Source organism: Ornithorhynchus anatinus, chromosome 20 (assembly GCF_004115215.2).
Source record: "Ornithorhynchus anatinus isolate Pmale09 chromosome 20, mOrnAna1.pri.v4, whole genome shotgun sequence".
NCBI lineage: Eukaryota > Metazoa > Chordata > Mammalia > Monotremata > Ornithorhynchidae > Ornithorhynchus > Ornithorhynchus anatinus.
In genome coordinates, this window is record NC_041747.1 from 174,699 (window position 1) to 192,503 (window position 17,805).

The window sequence follows — 17,805 nt, forward strand, 5'->3', positions numbered from 1 at the left end:
GGCCTAGTGGGTAGATCACGAGCCTGGGAGCCATAAGGATCTGGGTTCTGATCCCAGCTCCCTTTCTGGTCTGCTGGATGACCTTGGGCAAGTAACTTTACTTCTGTGCCTCAGTTACCTAATCTGTAAAAATGGGGATTAAGACTGTGCACCCCATGTGGGACAGGAACTGTGTCCATCCAATTTGCTTGCATCCACACCAGCAGCTAGTACAGTGCGTGGCACATAGAGCTTAACAAATTTCACAATTACTACTGTTATTATTGTTAATTCTATTTTTGCTCTTCATCGTTTTTCCACCATTTGTAAATCGTTTGTCTTGGAAGAGTGTAAGCCCCTTGAGAGCCGGGACGGGGTCTTCCTGCAGTTGTGCTCTGCTTAATGCTTAGAATTCTGCTCCACCCACAGTTTGTGCTCTGAAAATTCCACCGTTTGATTGATCAAACTAAATTGGCTTGGAGATCGGGGTGGGGGTGGGAGAGGTGTTTCTTCAGGAAGGCTGGGTGACCCCTTGGCTGGACTTCCCCCAGGTTCCTCTTTGCCACACTCACTATCCCTTCTGCTGTGTACAAAGAGGGCTCTGCTTATCAAACAATATGTTGGGTTAATTTGGCAGGCATGTAATGGAAAATTTCAGCACTCTATCAGATCTGTTGATGGGTTCTTTTGATTTTTCCTTTTAGATTCGTCATGAAGTTAGCTTTAAAAATATGACTCATAAGCTGTGTAGTGACCACTGCTTCAACAGATACCGAATGGCAAACGGATTAATAATGAATTGCTGCGAACAGTGTGGAGAGTATTTGCCCAGCAAAGGAGCCGGAAATAACGTCCTTATGGTCGACGGGCAGCAGAAAAGGTTCTGCTGCCAAAGTTGTGTCAGTGATTACAAACAGGTAATCCATGCTGTAGTCAAAACTCACCTTTCTCTTGGAAAGTACTTGCTTTTTCTGGATGGGCAATTGCTTTTGTCATTTTGTGTGTAATGAGAGCATGTCTGGCCAGGTCAGTGACCTATACACCCTCATTGTTTTAGCAGAGGTGACCGCTGCAGAGGCAGTGAAGACCAGAGGTCGTGTCCCTCTTGAGTAATCTTGGCTGTGGTCATGGGGTATTTCAACATCTCTCTTAATCTGAGGGGAAGTTTAAGAATTGGAAGAACTAAGAATCAAGTGATGGAAAACTTGCTGAATACCCTTTCCTTTCTTCTGCAGTCTTCTGCAGTCTAACTTTAATAATGTTGGTATTTGTTAAGCGCTTACTATGTGCCGAGCACTGTTCTAAGCGCTGGGGTAGACACGGGAATCAGGCTGTCCCACGTGGGGCTCACACTCTTAATCCCCATTTTACAGATGAGGTAACTGAGGCACAGAGAAGTTAAGTGACTCGCCCACAGTCACACAGCTGACAAGTGGCAGAGCTGGAATTCGAACTCATGACCTCTGACTCCAAAGCCCGGGCTCTTTCCACTGAGCCACGCTGCTCCAACTTTAGTCAATCAATCAGTTGTATCTATTGAGGACTTATTGTATGCAATATTAAGCACTTGGGAGAGTACAATATAACATTCCCAGCCCACAACAACCTCACATCTGTTCTTATGGTAACTGAGGCTTGGAAACTGTGTGCAGTTAGTAGGTAGCCAAACTTCTTTCTAGGTAGTCTGTGAAGTGTATATTTCCTCAGCCAGACCTCCGTGGGATAGGAGTGCGCCCTTTCCACTCCTGTCTCTGCCCTGTGTGGCAGGGCATGGGGACTTTACAGGTGGATGTGTGTGGGGCAGGGGAAGAGGGGCCTCCTGATTAGCGGGAACAGTGTTGATCCCATTTTGGGTCAGCAATCTGGAGGAGGGAGGGAGACTTTTCTGAGGATGTAGTTTCTGGACAAGTGACAGGTGCTCTTGAGAAAGACTGGTTTCTGGTTCAAACTTCTGGAACTGGGGACTTGAAGTAATTTTCAGGGTGTTACCCAAGGTGACTACTTGGAGGATCCCTTGAGCATGGAAATCGTTGTTTATAAAGATTTAGATTTTGCGTAAGATTGCTTTCAAGGCAAAAGTAGAATTTCAGTATTTCTCAAGAAATCCTAGAAGAGTAAAATGGGCCATCGTAACAGAGATGGAGCACAGAACTTTATGCCCTATTATAGGAGTAGTTTGCTATCAGGAGGCTGTCAGGTATGGCTTATAATTTTGTTTTAACATTGCTGGGAATGCATGCATAAAAGCTTCTGAGAATTCCAGGTTGGTGCCTTTTTTTGTTACAATAAACTGGCAGCAGAGTAGCCTCTTAACAAACAGCATTGTAACTTCTGAGTACTCCTAAAGGGACGATAACCCAGGAATTGTGTTGGTGATAATGCTTTGAATTTATTGGCATATTTGTAAGTTTGTGCTTTGTCATTGTGTTCTCTTCAATTTATAAGTGCCACTCACTACACAGGAGCAGTTTCTCACTCTCACGGTGGCTTAGGTGGGCATAACAAAAGTTGTCAGTTGCTATTGTACAATTTGATTAATCCATGGTGTATTTCTGTGGCTTGGTTCCCTTACAGTTTGCCCTCGGATATTTTTGAAATCAATCACTTAATGGTATTGATTGAGCACTTACTGTGTGCAGAGCACAGTACTAAGTACTTGGGAGAGTACATACAACAGGGTTGGTTGACACGCTCTTGCCCACAAGGAGCTTCCAGTCTAGAGGACTGCTCTTTCAATTTCTTTGTTGTTAACATTTTGCTGCCTTCTATCACACCTGTGGCTCTTCGTGAAATTTGGGTTGTAACAATAATAATAATAATGTTGGTATTTGTTAAGCGCTTACTATGTGCAGAGCACTGTTCTAAGCACTGGGGTAGACACAGGGGAATCAGGTTGTCCCACGTGGGGCTCACAGTCTTAATCCCCATTTTACAGATGAGGGAACTGAGGCACAGAGAAGTTAAGTGCCTTGCCCACAGTCACACAGCTGACAAGTGGCAAAGCTGGGATTCGAACTCACGAGCCCTGACTCCAAAGCCCGTGCTCTTTCCACTGCACCACGAAATTATTGAATGTAACTGATAAATCACTTTGAGCCTGGAAACCCTCTGAGTCATTGGAGCTGTCCATCTCCCAATCTTACCAACTTCAGAAGTACTTACAGTGGCTTTGACTGGGACTGGTTGAAACTGGACTGTGACCCAAGTCCACTCCCTTGAAGACAGTAATAATCCAGGGGTGGGTGCTGGGGAGGGTCTGTTAAAACACCCTCTTCACCTTTTGATTTGTTCCCATATGGCTTGTCCACGTTCCCAGTCCCTTGTGAACTTTCCCCTCAACAGCTCCTGGAGCCTGTGTGTGTCTCTGATTCGGTCTCCCCACTGGGCTTTCCCAGTGCTGCAGGCCAGGGACCATAGCATCAACATCCAGCAGACTCGGACGCCTCCCTGGTGCTTGTCCCTGGGTCCTGGCTGCCATTTGCTATTGCAGGCGCAAATGCTTTGTTTATGATCGGGGAGCTTGGGAGGAGATTGGAAATTGGGTCTTTCGTTAAATCAAAATTTGATTCTCGCTGTTGTGCTAAATTTCATCTTTCTATGATGCCTTGATTGTAGCCTCAAGGAAATGCTTCTGCATTGTTTTTCCATCAGTGAGCTTCAATTCACAGTCCTTGCTTGAAATTAAGATTTCAAAGAATCATGATTATGCTGATTTTAAGGTCTGGTTAATGTCATGGCATTCCTGAATGGTGGATTTAATTACTTTTTACCACCACAGCTTTCACCATTTTAAGTGATTTGTTCTTATCACTATAGGCCCTTACCCACAAAAGCCATTTATTATTGTTATCAGCCCCACTTTTGGCCAGACTAAACCCCAAAGTGTGGTAGTGGCTGGACAAATTCTTTGAAAGCCTCGCCCCACTTTTGGCCAGACTAAACCCCAAAGTGTGGTAGTGGCTGGACAAATTCTTTGAAAGCCTCAGATCTGCCCTGTCAATGATGAGCTCAGATTCAGTTTGATCAACAAAGCCTCAGCTCCATCCTGAGACAGACACATACCCAGACACATACACACACACACACACACCACCCCTCCTCTTCCCTCCCCCGCACCAGTACTATAGAAATAACCAGAATATGTTGACAATTAGTAGTGAGTTAGCTCATGACAGAATAGGAAACAGGCTACTTCAAATGAAGGGGATTCTTTAGGGTACCTAGAAGTTAAATAGTTAAAAGTGAAGTTAATCATTTTGTTGTTTTAATGCATATTTAAAACTCAGAAAAGTGTTTTTTTCCATTTGTCATCATTGCATTGGATCAAAATTAGTTTTACTCTTGGATAAATATCAATCCCGCTAGTGCTTTATGAAGTTGTGGCCCAATATGCCTAAAATCCAGGTAGAGGGAAGAGGACATAAATGTAATATTTTTAGAAAACATTTTCAAAGAATTCATTTGGTTGGTAAGTCTCAAAATTATGAGGAGCATAGATAGGGAACTGTAGTGTGACAGCCAAGTCCAATCTTCCAATACAGGGATACTGTTTTTCTGGAGGAGAAGGAATGTGAGGTACAAGAAGAGAATTCACTGTTATATTCTTGATCCACCTAGTGCAGCCATATTCCTGGATTGAAAAAAAGTCTGAAGAGAAAAAAGTTTTTTGGTCCGGCAAAATGCTATAGTACTTTTTAGCACAGTGGCTTGCTCAAAAATGCTAAGCCGCTGGAACATGCCATTTTGCTTGAAGTTGAGTAAGACTCTCTATTTGGGATCAGTGTTGCTTTTGAGGTGGCCAGTAGGCTACTTGGGGGTGTCATGTCAGATTATTCCCCAGAGCTCAAAGCTGAGAAAGTCCCAAGCACTGCCTATCTGAGAGTCTGCCCAAGTGGCCCTTGGGCCCTGGCTTGCCACCTCAGTCTCCCCTTAATTTTCCCCTTCACCTTCTGGTCTCTTCCACCTGAAGGAACAGCTACACCATGTTTCCCTGGGGATAGGGGAGAGGAAGGGTGGGGAAATCTGTTTCTTCTCTAGGCAGGTTTCTAAGCCACAAGGAAGGTCCAGGAGGGTTTCCCCCATCTAGCAACCCCAGGCAGCTCCTGGACATCTCTTGGGCATCCTTGAAGGGGGAATTTCCTTCCCTTTCTCTTGCTGCCCCCTGGTGTGGAGGCCGGGGGGGCCCTGGCTTTCCCCTTTGGGAAGTAAATGCCACCCGGCTCCCCCCCCACCCCTTCACTCCACCTTGACCCCCGGCCCCACAGTTCCTTCCCCAGGAGCCACGCTGCCTTTGCCTTCTCCACCCTGTTGCCTTGACCCCATTCTGGCTACAGCAGCAGATTCTTCCCTCTGCCTTTGGCTGGCTTTTTCCGCAGTAAAGCCCTTCGGGTAGCCTAGTGGCATCTGGGTTTCAATGAGTGTCGCTGTGCCTCCGGGTGGGTAAGTGTCCTTTTTTGACCCTTCCCCTACCTCCTAGAGTGTCCAGACAGGGTTGAGTCGTGGGTTGCCCTGCCATAACGGAAAATGTATTGGATTCAGGATCGTTCCTACTGCCAAGGAGTCAGAAACACATACAGCCCATTGGCTCACACCTCCACCGTGTCGTCCAACTCAAGAGATAACTGTCCCTGTATATACTTGGGTCTCTGTATATTTCTGTAATGAGGTGGCCCTCTTGTGCCACTGAGAGGAGAGAGTAGAGGACTGCTCTGTTTAGAGACGCTTTAGAAGGAAGGCAGGACTACAAGTACCTCCTTGACCCAGGAAGTTTTTGTAGCTCTAAGCTCTCCAGGCACTCACAGAAGGACTCTTGTGATGAGCTGACATGGCTACACATCTTCAGGGAGCCCAGGTTTTAAGGAAGTCATCTCACTTGGTTGGGTTTTCCCTGCCCAGACCTCCTTTGGCAATTAGGGAATGACACATCAGTGGCAACGATAAGACTGCCATGTGGAAATGTCATTAAAAGTACAGAGCCCAAAAAACCAAAATCAAGCATGGTGAGAAAATTACACATGATGGGTTCTGTGATGGACCCCCGGCTCTGGTCCTTTCACACCTCATTACAGCAGAGGGAATCTCAAACCCAGCCCTTCTATTTACTGAGGCTAATGCCATCTCCTCTCTCAGAGCTTCTTCCAGAGGAGAGGCAGGAAAAGGTTAAGGAGGAATTAGGGTGGATGTGACCGGGAGGCAGGAGAGGCAGATCAGGCATTTTCAGGACGTTTGATAGTCAGGTGTAGCACATGGTAGCTGTGCGTGGCACCCAGATCAAGAGCTTGCAGTTTGGTTGCCTAGCATCAACCAAAAGAGGGAAAGCGGCTGGATGGCCTGATCTCCTCTACCCTCTACCCCCTACTTTCTTTTCCTCCTGACCCCTCCTCAACAGCAGCTAAGCGTTCTCTCCTCCTGGTGTCTGAACATGGGGCCTGTAAGGTGTGGAGTTAAATCTGGCTATATTGTATATGGACTACCGATGCTACCTTCATAGGGACAAGTGGCCCCTTTCTGACCCCTCTTTGGGCAAGCACTGCTCACCTCAGTACTCTCAGAAGTTCTAACTCATACATGGTGAAGCTCACCATCCTGTTTTTTCTCCTCCCCTAACCTCTGCCTTCTCTGAGCCTTTTATCAGTTTCTCTCTACCCTCCCTTGCACATTTGCTTTCTCCCCTTCCTTATTGATAACCTGATCAAGTTAAAGTCTTTTTTCTTTTTTTATTTTATCCATGGCTAACAGCCAGATTTGTTTTTTGACCTTCCACTAGAGGTCAGTTTTCATTCTGTTTGATTTGGGGTTTTCAACCCACTTACTTCACTTTTCACCTCTGAAGATTGGGCTGGGCAGTAGTGGCTTCATCTGAGGATACTGGTGGGTGCCTAAAGCCGTTCCTCTGCCAGGTTACAGGTTGGGGAGGGTGGCTGGGTGGGCCTCCTTTCTGCACCCTGTCTGTCATATTGTCAGAACTGTCCTGGCACAGTTCAGGAGTTGAGTTTAGCTTGAACCCTGCTCACTCCCTTCCCCCCTCCTTCACCTTCCATTCCCTTGTTTTTATTTTAGAAACCCCCTCTCTTCTTCACCCTGATTATTTTTCTGTCCCAGGTGGCTCCATAGGCATCTTGGGGTGAGGTAGTGTTGTTTTCTGTTTTAATCTACTCTATTTTATGGGTTGACAGATGCCATCAAGGAACAATTTCAGTTAAAACATCCTAATGAAATAATTTGGTTTCTTTCCAATCCATTGTCTAGTGCCATGGCAGGCTTGAACTCTGTCTGAGTCTAATCTCTTAATCTCTTTCTAGGTAGGTAGCCATCCTAGCTTCCTGAAGGAGGTCAGAGATCACATGCAAGACTCCTTCCTAATGCAGTCAGAGGTAAGAGAAGGGGTTGTGCTTCGGCAATCAGAGTAGCAATTGTGGAGCCAAGCGACAGGGTTTATGTCTGACTTGGTCACTGTCTGATTGGTCGCATAAAGTGCTTGGTACGGTGTTGGGGTAAGGCAAGCGCTCAATGAATACCATTGTTCGATTGGAGCAAAACCCTCTAAATCTGCTTAATTTACTCACATAATTGCCCCACTTTTTGGCCTAACTTTTGCAACTCAGAAACAGGAGAGGGACTTTTACAATTATGCCAGGAATTAAATATAGAATAAGGGGAGCAGGAGAAAAGAAAGGAGTGGGGGTGGGGAGAGGTAAAAGAGCTCCATAGCACTCTCTCAAGTGCTGCATACAATAGACACTAAACTGTAATCCCCACCCCAGAGACCTCCTTTGCCCTTGTAAAAGAAACTCCCCACCCCCTGCGACTTTTTCACATTCTGACCATTCTGCTCCTCCTGCACCGTGGCAGGATCTTGCATCTGCAGCTTTAGCACGTTCTGACTCTTCTCCTTCTACCCTGGCATGTGCCGCCGTTCTTGATGTGTACAAAAAGAATCCTTCACTTCCTCCTAAAAGATTGGGATGCCGGGGGAATCATGGGGTGGAGGCAGTTATGCGAGTAAATTTGCTACTCCCATCGTTCCTCCTTTACTTTGTGAAATGGGGCTCAACTGGGTTACTTTCTGCATCCCAAAGATGTTTGTAAACCGGTGTAGATTACTATGGGAAAGCTAGTCATTTTGCTGTTTTGCAAAGCCTACTGCCTTGTGTGTGCACTGAGTGTTCAGAGACATAAACTCTTTCAGTGCCTTGCCATTTATTGCTACTAATTCCTGTTGTCTTTTAGGTAATCAGGAGTGAAACTTCAAATATTCATAGAATTTAGCTATATTTTCTAGAATAAGTGAAGGGATAGAAAGCCCAAAGGTACCACACCCTTGACTGTGAGAAATTATGGGTGGTGAATGCATCTACTAATTCTGTTGGATTCTCTCCCAGTTGCTTAGTACAGTGCTTGCACATAGTAAGCACTCAAATACCATTGATTGTTTGACTGCTCTTCCTTTAGATTCTGGCACTGGGGAATGGATCTTACATTCATCTCATTCCTCCAGGACAGGAATTGTGTGGGTCACCTCTATTGTACTCTTTCAAGAGCTTGGCCCACAGTAGATAATCCTTAGTCGATATTCTTCATTTGATTAGTTGAATATGAAAGGACTTCTTTGCAGTACTCTCCTTCAGTACCCACAGCCTGTTAGCCAGAGAGAACGTGTTCGTGCTGTTGGGCCCAATCCATTTTGGTAGTATTGGCTGGGCCCAAGCCAATCCGGATAGCCATGGCAACTCCTAGCTTCTTGTCTGGGGTTTAGCTAAGGTACCTGTTGAACTGGAAGTGAGCTGAACTTCGCAATAACAACAATAATAGTAATAGTGGCATCTGTTAAAGTGCTTCTGTGAGCCAACACAGCACTCAGTTCTGGGACAGATATGGTACAGTCAGGTCAGACACAGTCCCTGGCTCACAGTCTGAGAAAACGGGAACTAAACAAGAATTTAATCCCCATTTCACAGATCAAGGAACTGAAGCCCCAGTATTGACTTGACTTGCCTAAGATTACACAGCAGGCAAGTGGTAGCTGGAATTTGAACCCAGGTCATCTGACTCTCAGTCCTTAGCTCTCTCCAAGGGGCCACCCCAGACATCCAGGGGATTCTGGATTGAGTGCCACTTGCCTTGTGGATTACTCTGTGCCAGCTAGTTCCAAATTAGGCCAGCCCAGAAAGGTGCTTTCTTGGCCATGGGTTTGTTCTGGACCAGACACTGGATTTCTGGTCCACAAGAGGCTTTTAACTCAGCGGCTTTGTGTGGCCTCTTCCTCCCTCTCCACATGCCCTTGCCCCGCTGAGCATCTAGCACGCAGCGAAATCAGAAAGACTGCTATTACAGTTCGTGCCAGATACTCCTTGTACAAGGAAATTTTCTGTTCTAAGAATTTCTGAGGCCTCAGTTTTCACAAGCTGCTTATCAGTAAGTCGATTGGATCTGTAAGGGTATTGATCATGTTACAGATAACTAAGGAAGTGAGTTCTCACTCTTTTTTAAGCTTTCATGTTTCTTAGATATATTCACTTTGGCTCCATTGACATTACGTTTTTATTCAGGTGACTTGTGGATTCACAAGTGGGTTAGTGGTACAGTCATTGCTGATTTGATATCTAGTTTTCATTTTTTATCCCTAATTTGCATTTGTGGGATATTCAGCGTTCATTTTGTGAGTGGTGAATCCCAAAAATGTTTAATAAGCACAAAGAAAATGGGTTATCCATCTGTATGGAACACAGTGAAATGAGACCCTGCCCACTGTGAGTCATTTTTGTCACACATGATCACTGGTAGTGGATTAAGGGTTACCATTTGATGTGAAAATCAGTGTAGCAGCAGCAGCATCAACATTAATAGTGGAAAGAAACATCCAGAATGTTGCTGTCTCATGGCAGAGCCATCCCATCTCTGTTTTGGGTCAGAGTAAGGGTACTGTATGTGACCTTTATGCCCAAAGGACCACAAAGAATCCCAAAGGGTGCAACTGAGTCATTAAGGCAAACGAAAAGCCACATGGGCAGAGCTCACCCATGGAAGCAACAACCAGATGCCCTTCCCATGCCAGCCTTGGCTCCTGTCGTGGTCTTGTGATGGGTGGTCTTCCTCCCGAATGTTTAGAACCCAAATCTCTGACCTGGTGAAAAGGAAGGAAAGACCTACATCAATCATTTCTTCGTTGTTGTGGGGGCAGGGGTGGTGTGTGTGTGTGTGTGTGTACGTACATACACGTACCCATGCACGCTTTCTATGTGTTAAGGGCTGGATTATCAGATCTGACACAGTCTCTGTTCCTTGCAGCCCTCATAAGCCAACAGGGAGAGTCGTATCCCCATTTTATAGATAAGGGAATTAGGCCCAGAGTGATTGTTATTTTCCCAAAGTCACGTACTTTTCTGGCCCTCCACCAAACAGTGATTTTCTAACTGCTTTTAATTTGAATTTATGTGGATTGAGTCTTTGAAAAATATACAGTGAAATTTAAAAGCAGCTAAAAGCTTCAGAAGCTTAGGCTTCTGCTAAGCTTAGCAATTGCAGTCTGTAGGCAAAGGCCATTTCATAGTTTGAATGTTATTTTCAGCTACCGTATTTCATGAAATCAATATAGAAATTTATAGGTCCATAGTATACAGAATAAGATACAAGTGAAATGAAAGTTAAGATTGTGAGCCCCATGTGGGACATGGATTGTGTCCAACCGGATTAACTTGTATCTACCTTAGTACATAGTACAGTGCCTGGCATATAGTAAGCACTTAACAAATACTGTAAACAAGAAAGTGGGCCTCTTTTGATTTCAAAAAGATGACTTTTTCCTGGGTATTAAGTATGGGAGGTGATAAAATAATTGTTAGTTTTTCAGTTAGGCAATTTAGTTGTTTTTAATGTTTTTTAAAGGCTGCAGTAGGTGGCAGTGATAAGTTTTAGCTAGCATCAGATATCCAGAGTTCCTTTTGAATTTTTTTTTGATTGCCTACATAAATGCAGATTGACTGGAGCACGCTTGCAGTATTGGAAATCACGGCCTAAATCCTTTTTGCTTGTGGGGTTGAATAGTGTGTGCCCTTGGAAAAAGTCAGCTGCCAGAATGTGGCTGATGATAACTGGGTATAGGAGTAAAACTTTGATTAATTTATTTGTGCTTTTATTATCCAGCCTCATTCTCCCCACCCTAATCTTTCCCTCTTCCCTTTACCCCAACCCCGCCAACCAACTGACAGTATCAGTATTCATTGGATTAAAATCAAAGGCATAAAATATTTTGTTAGAGTAATGGGTGGAATCTCCCATCGTGAATGGTAGGTAAGCCTTGGCCCTGTTAGATAATATGCTTTATTAATGCTCTAACAGTGTTTTAAAGAAGGCAAATAAAAAGCGCCTTTACTAAATTTCTACTGCGGCTGTTGATGTGGGTTTTAGTTTTAATGACTTAACTAAGATATTATTTTGCTTTGTTTTATGTTTTAGAAATATGGTAAACTCACAACCTGTACTGGTTGTAGAACTCAGTGCCGGTTTTTTGATATGACCCAGTGCATAGGTCCTAATGGATACATGGAGCCATACTGTTCAACTGCTTGCATGAATACACACAAGACTAAATATGCAAAATCACAAAGTAAGTTCAAAACATTTTTATCACAACTGATAGTAGCAAATTCCTAATCAAATTATTGTGCACCTGTGGCGAATACTTTCTTAATTTTTCTCTCTCTCCCCTCTTCCCTCGCCCATGAGTGCACACTTTGATGCTCTGCTTTTAATTTCTTTTAGCTTTCCTCAATAATTGATTCATAAAGGCTTGCAGAATGAAAAGTGGGCTGCTTGTCTTTAAAATCTTTCCTGTATTTGGTGGTAGTATTGGGTTTCCTATGATTCTGTCATTTCCATTATTTAAATTTATTTCTAAAATTCCTCCACTTTTTCTCAACTATTTTTAGCTGAGGTGTTTTTGACCTAATGGGAGATATGAGAACATGTGTGGGTTACAGCGAATAAATAATTAACAGGCCTGCAAGAAACTCCACAGCGTGGGGTGTTTATGAAGAAATACATTTCCCTCCATCTCTAATAGCACCAACTCCCTAAGTTTGTGCTTCTCTGTGTTCTTATGTAAAATACGATCTGGACTTTTTCTCCTACAGGTGTGGGAATCATTTGCCACTTTTGTAAGAGAAACTCTTTACCTCAGTATCAAGCCACAATGCCTGACGGAAAACTGTACAACTTTTGCAATTCCAGTTGCGTAGCTAAATTTCAGGTTTGCCATTTTCATTTTATCCTTTTCCTATGGGCATTACCAGATCCAAATATGCACTGTCTGTCCATCTCTGAGATAGGCATCTGGAGGAGATGTATGCACTGTCTCTACAGATGGACAAGTTTTACATTGTTGCACCTAGACTTGATAGAGTGCAGCTAAGGGCACTGGGGCAGGAGGGTGGATTTGGTCACTATCCATCCATCTCTGTAGAGTGAATTCAAGGAAGGAAAGAGGGAGAGCTAAATAAGCTGGAATGAAGCTTGAAATCATAAGTGTCCAGAGTGGGAGCACATATCCTACAGCCTAGTGGCTGAATGGAGCTCAGTTAACCATACCAAATGGCTTGCAAAGAGATTCAGCCCATAGGCACCCAGTTTGGCAGTGAGCAATAAGCCTTTTTCCTAAATGAGGCCCCTCCGGTCTTCTAACCGAATCATTGTCATGGTCACACCGTGCCCTGCTCTCCAGGACATGCCATTTGGCCAGCCTTGATTCTGGCCTTTCATTTGAACCGGAAATTGAGAGTGGGCATCTTGGTGAGGCTTGGACCACTGGGCACTCATCCGACTGCAGCTAGACCCTAGCACCACTTGCCGGACCCTCTGGGCTTGGACTTGGGAGTCAGGACAGCCGTAGACCAACCGAACCCCTATGCCTGGGCTGGGGTCCGACTTGGAGTGCAGCCACCCCCAAAGCACACCCATTCCTACTCGGCTGAGGGCAGGAAGGGGATCGATGAATGTCGGAAATACTTTGGACTCAACTAGCAAGACTTCTAGATTTTAGAATGCCCAAGTTACTCCTTAATTCTGGAATAACTGAGCTGAGCACTTGAATGTTTTAGATCATGTAGTTAGTTGACTTGTTAGAGTCAGTAGAAGATCAAGCCATATGATATGCAAATTCAAATAAAAGTAACTTTCAATTTTGGTGTCTTCCAGGCTCTTAGTATGCAATCGTCTCCAAACGGTCAGTTTTTATCTCCAAGTGATATTCAGTTGAAATGCAGTTACTGCAAGAACTCATTTTGTTCGAAGCCAGAGATCCTGGAATGGGAGGCAAGTGATGATTTGATTGCACTATTGCTAGCGTTCAGGCGGGGGCCGATAAGCACCCATGTGCACTTGTTTGAGTAACAGTGTTTGCAGCTCCTCAGGCTTTCTCAGGGTGAAACTGCATACTGTTTCACAGAGACTGTGATAGTGTTCCACAAATTCTGATCTGGCTGTCCGTCTTCCTTTGGGATGTTTTTGTTGATGTCACCTGACCCTGAAGACTTACGTGCAACAAGTTTCTCAGTTTCTTCTAAAGCCTTCTGTATAGGCCCTGCAGCCTGATATGGTGGCTCTGACTTGTCTTCTGTGCAAACAGTCCAGAAGTGGAAACCACACTGGCCTCTTCTTCAGAAGGCCAGACTTAAGAACTCCTTGAGTGTGGGCTGCTTCCCTTCCTGGGGGCACCCCAATATATATACCTCAATCACCAAAACCCCCCCAAATTTCTTGTCCATTCCCTGTGACAGAACAAAACCTCTCATGATAATAGCTTTATTACCCCCTGCAAGCCACACACATATTTTCAATTCACCTCCAGTGGGTTGGGGAAGCTAGCCGTCTTGATCAACAGATGTTACATTATACAGTTCTTCTTGGACACATTCTTGAGTGCCTTAAATTTGATATAGAGACCATTGTTCGCTACTATCATTATTGTTGATAAATCCCTGGGTTCAGTTTGATCTTAAAATGGCCAGTACCTATTTTCGACTTCCCTCAGGTAACCATTTGTCATGTTTCCTTGTGAATTTAGAACAAAGTACATCAGTTCTGCAGTAAAACGTGTTCAGATGACTATAAGAAGTTGCACTGCATAGTTACATATTGTGAATACTGTCAAGAGGAGAAGACCCTACATGAAACAGTTAATTTCTCTGGTGTTAAAAGACCATTCTGTAGTGAAGGTATGTATTATTTAAACAGAATTTAATAAAAGTATTTAATGAATAATTTCTCTTTTATATTTTAAATTGGGGGCATTAGAAGTAGTAGTAGTGTTTATTAAGTGCCTACTGTGTGCAAAGACCTGGGAAGAAAGTTACCCAGATGAACAAGATGCAATGGTCCCTGGTCCCCAAGGGACTCACGGCCTAAGGTTAAGAGGAGAGAGGGCTGGTGACAGACATATAAGTGGAGATGAAAACAAAAATGAGAAAAGACAGGTTCAGTGATAAACATGACACCAGGTCTCTCCCATTAGAAAAGCTCTACAGCCTTGGTCTCTGAGCTTGAGAAGAATTTCTCAACCTCTTTGGACCTCAGGTTTTTTTGCTGTATAATGAGGATAATGATGCTTTTTCTTCCAAGTCTTCTGTTTGGGGACTAAAATAATAATTGTGGGTAAGAGTTTATTATATCAAAGCAGAGTTCTAGGTGCTGGGGTAGTTGCAATATAGTCAGAAGATCAGAGTCCCTGTTCCGAATGGAGCTCACAGTCCGAGGGAGCTCCTTCATAAGAAACAAATGAAATCTCTTAAGAAAACACCCTGAAAGTCAAAGGACTATGTAAACACATTCTATGAGGCTTATTTTGAATAGCAGTAATCACCAGTATATCTCATGAATGATCCAGAGGAGAATGTTGTGAGTTGGAGCCTTCAATTCATTAGTTCAGTTCAGTGTTTCAAATCTGATTCAGGTTCCCTGACTAGCTGTCAATCAGTCAATGGTTTTTATTGAGTGTCTACTGTGTGCAGAGCACTGTAGTAAGCACTTAGGAGAGAACAATATAACCAAGTTGATAAGACATGTTCCCTGTCCACAGTGAGTGTACAGGTTTACCTGGTTCTCCCATAGCTTGTGTCCACAATGTTCAGTACGATGCATGGTCTTCTTTAAGGGGAATTCATTTTTATACGATTGGGGTTGTTTGTCTTCGGCTGTCTTGCCTATAAATTCACAGGTGAATAGATCCTGAATTTTAAGGGAGGGTGGGAAGTAGATAGATGCCACTGAACAGGTAGGTACTCTTTACTTCTAAGTTCAGAAGCTGTGAAAGTAAGCTCTAGATAAATGTGAGATGATTATGAAATTTTATTATTGCTAATACTAGTAAGCTAAGGGTGTAAGGAAATCTGAGAATGTTTTTCAAGATGATATTGTGGCAAGGTACTTCCCATAGTCCTCTGTGGTCTTAGCTGACCAATTCATATTTTAAACCCCGCCAAGGAAAATCTGATGGGGTTTAATTATTTTTATAGACTCATTGATTCAAAGTACATCTTCATTTTCCTCTGTATTGGGATAAGATTTTGGCCATTAGTTTACGGCTACCTACCTATTTTTGCCTTTTATGGCTTTCTATTGAGGGTGGGTTTGGGAAACCAGGACAGTAGTTGTCCCTGACACTATTCTCTGGGATGTGTACTTACTCCAGCTGTCGGCACTTACTCCGTGTTGGCACGCAGTCAGAGCCGGGTGCAGGACTGGGCTCAGGGGTGGCTTCTTGTCTTTCTGCTCATTGGTTCTCTACTCTAGGCCCCTGGGCTCCCACAGAACCCCTACTGCCCAAGAGAGACCGGGCAAATGGAGAGAGTGGCAGGGTGCATGAGGTAAGGTGGTGGCGCGGAAGTGGCAGCACATGCTGGCAGTAGGGGAATGGTGTAGAAAGCCCTGAGTTGTAGGAGAATCAGGTCTGAGCTGTGGTAAGAGGCTTTTGTGTCCCCAAGGCGTATGTGGTGGGCCCTGGTTCAATGCCTGGTGCATTCTGTGTTATCTGGGTAGGTTCTTTTCACTTGGCTTATAGCCTTACAGAATTTCACAGAGCTCAAGTCCTGAAAAAACTGTCTAGGCTGCTTCCTGTCGAAAGATTGGTAGTCGTCCAAAAAAAAGCCACCAAATTTTGAAAGGCATCTTGATAGATGTGATGAATTTTGAAAGCCCACTGTGAGTATGTGGAGACTTGATGAGAGAAGTTTATGAAAACAAATGTTCCGTGTCAACAGCCCTCTCGAACGAGGCAGACAGATATTATAGTTTACCAGGCAGCAGCAGGTGGACCCATTTGGGGTGCAGCAGCAGGAATGGGTTAATTTTCAGCAAAAGGTATAGGATAGGTAAGTGGCAAGTGACACATGGGCCCAGTTGTCACGTATACCTGGTGTTTCTTGGCCAGAACCCATCGTCAGCATCACCTTGGAGCCTGCACATTCTGGGTACCATATTGCTCTGAAGTCAAGGTGAGGTTTTGGAGCCTGTTTTTGGCCTGGGAAAATGAAGACTTGTTTTCCAGCTTTGGTTTGGAAGTAGAATGCGAAGCCATCCTATGTGACACTGTTGTTGGGATGGGAGGGCTGGCTATGTGTGGCCGCTCCGTAGGGAGCATTGGGCAATCTTTTCTTCCTGCTCAGCCTTCCTGGGGATATCGATGCCCACGACCAAGTTTTTCTCCATAATTGCAAAAATGTGTCATGTGAAGGAGTTCATTTAAGGCAGGGAAGAAGCAGGAGGAACTGTGGGGTATGCACAGGCTCGTGAGCAGTGTAGTTCTGCACTTACCTCATCATGGCTTCCTTCAAGAACCCAGAGACTTTCCACTTATGGCTTCTACCTCTTCTCTATTTCTTCTGTCTTGTGTTTCACCTTCTTCAGTTTGTCCCCTTCACTGCTTCTGTTGTCTGATTGGTCATTCTTTTTCCGCCTTGCCTTTTCTCCACTCTTTCCTGTGTCCTCGAATATACATTCAACTGTTCAAGCTTTACTACACATTTTGGGTAGAACATTATGAGGGAATTAGGGAAACGTTCTTCTGACAACACACATCTGTCTGCATCCAGCATGATGTGGTGTTGAAAGAAGTGGTTGTGTGCATGCATGTGGGATCCCGTGATGCATGTTTTATTTAATGGGACATTCACCAAAATAATAATGCCTTCGAGTATAACTGAGTGTATGTATAGGTGGCTCTAGGCTTCCCTCCCCACTTGAGGAATGGGCTGCAGAGGATAAAGCCAGGTGAGAAGAAAGCATTCCATCTGGAAAGAATCTCTGGTATCCTAAAGACCAAAGATGTCAGTGTCCTAGGAAAGTACCGAGGGCCAAGTCCTCAGGTGCTTCTTCCAACTGATGGCAGCAGGGGTTCCCCTCTCCCAGCCCCAGAGAACTTATATACATATCTGTAACTTTATTTGTTTGTATTGATGGCTGTCTACCACCTCCCTGCCCCGAGACTGTAAGCTCACTGTGGGCAGGGACTGTCACTTTATTTTGGTATTGTACTTTCCCAAGCGCTTAGTACAATGCTTTGCACACAGTAAGCACTCAATAAATACAAATGAATGAATGAATGAATGAATGAATGGTGTTCAGAGGTGAGGTGAATGACGCGCGTGCGTGCCCACACACACACACTCACAGAGTGGCTTGGGGGAAAGGTGAATAGGGAAAGCAATTTTCCATTCTGAAGCTCCTGATTTTAGGGGGTTCACCTTAGCTTGAGCATCATGATAATTTTGTGCATATACAAGTACCCTCTTGGGCAGAGATTAATTGTACTTACAGATCTTAAAGGTATTTGATGTG

The 17,805-nt window shown here is 44.3% G+C and overlaps 1 protein-coding gene across 4 annotated transcripts in view; it reads left to right on the top strand.

The window, feature by feature from the left end:
- Positions 1-17,805, top strand: part of ZMYM2 (zinc finger MYM-type containing 2) — a 90,081-nt gene that overhangs the window by 42,463 nt on the left and 29,813 nt on the right. For 2 of the 4 annotated variants that reach the window (XM_029048375.2, XM_029048377.2), the window contains 6 exons: positions 684-896; positions 7,281-7,352; positions 11,434-11,584; positions 12,111-12,226; positions 13,171-13,287; positions 14,039-14,189. In XM_029048375.2, the coding sequence (XP_028904208.1) occupies positions 684-896; positions 7,281-7,352; positions 11,434-11,584; positions 12,111-12,226; positions 13,171-13,287; positions 14,039-14,189 (820 nt within the window). Of the gene's footprint in view, positions 1-683; positions 897-7,280; positions 7,353-11,433; positions 11,585-12,110; positions 12,227-13,170; positions 13,288-14,038; positions 14,190-15,762; positions 15,837-17,805 lie in introns of all 4 variants that reach the window. The other 2 variants (XM_039914935.1, XM_039914934.1) reach the window with 2 other exon arrangements.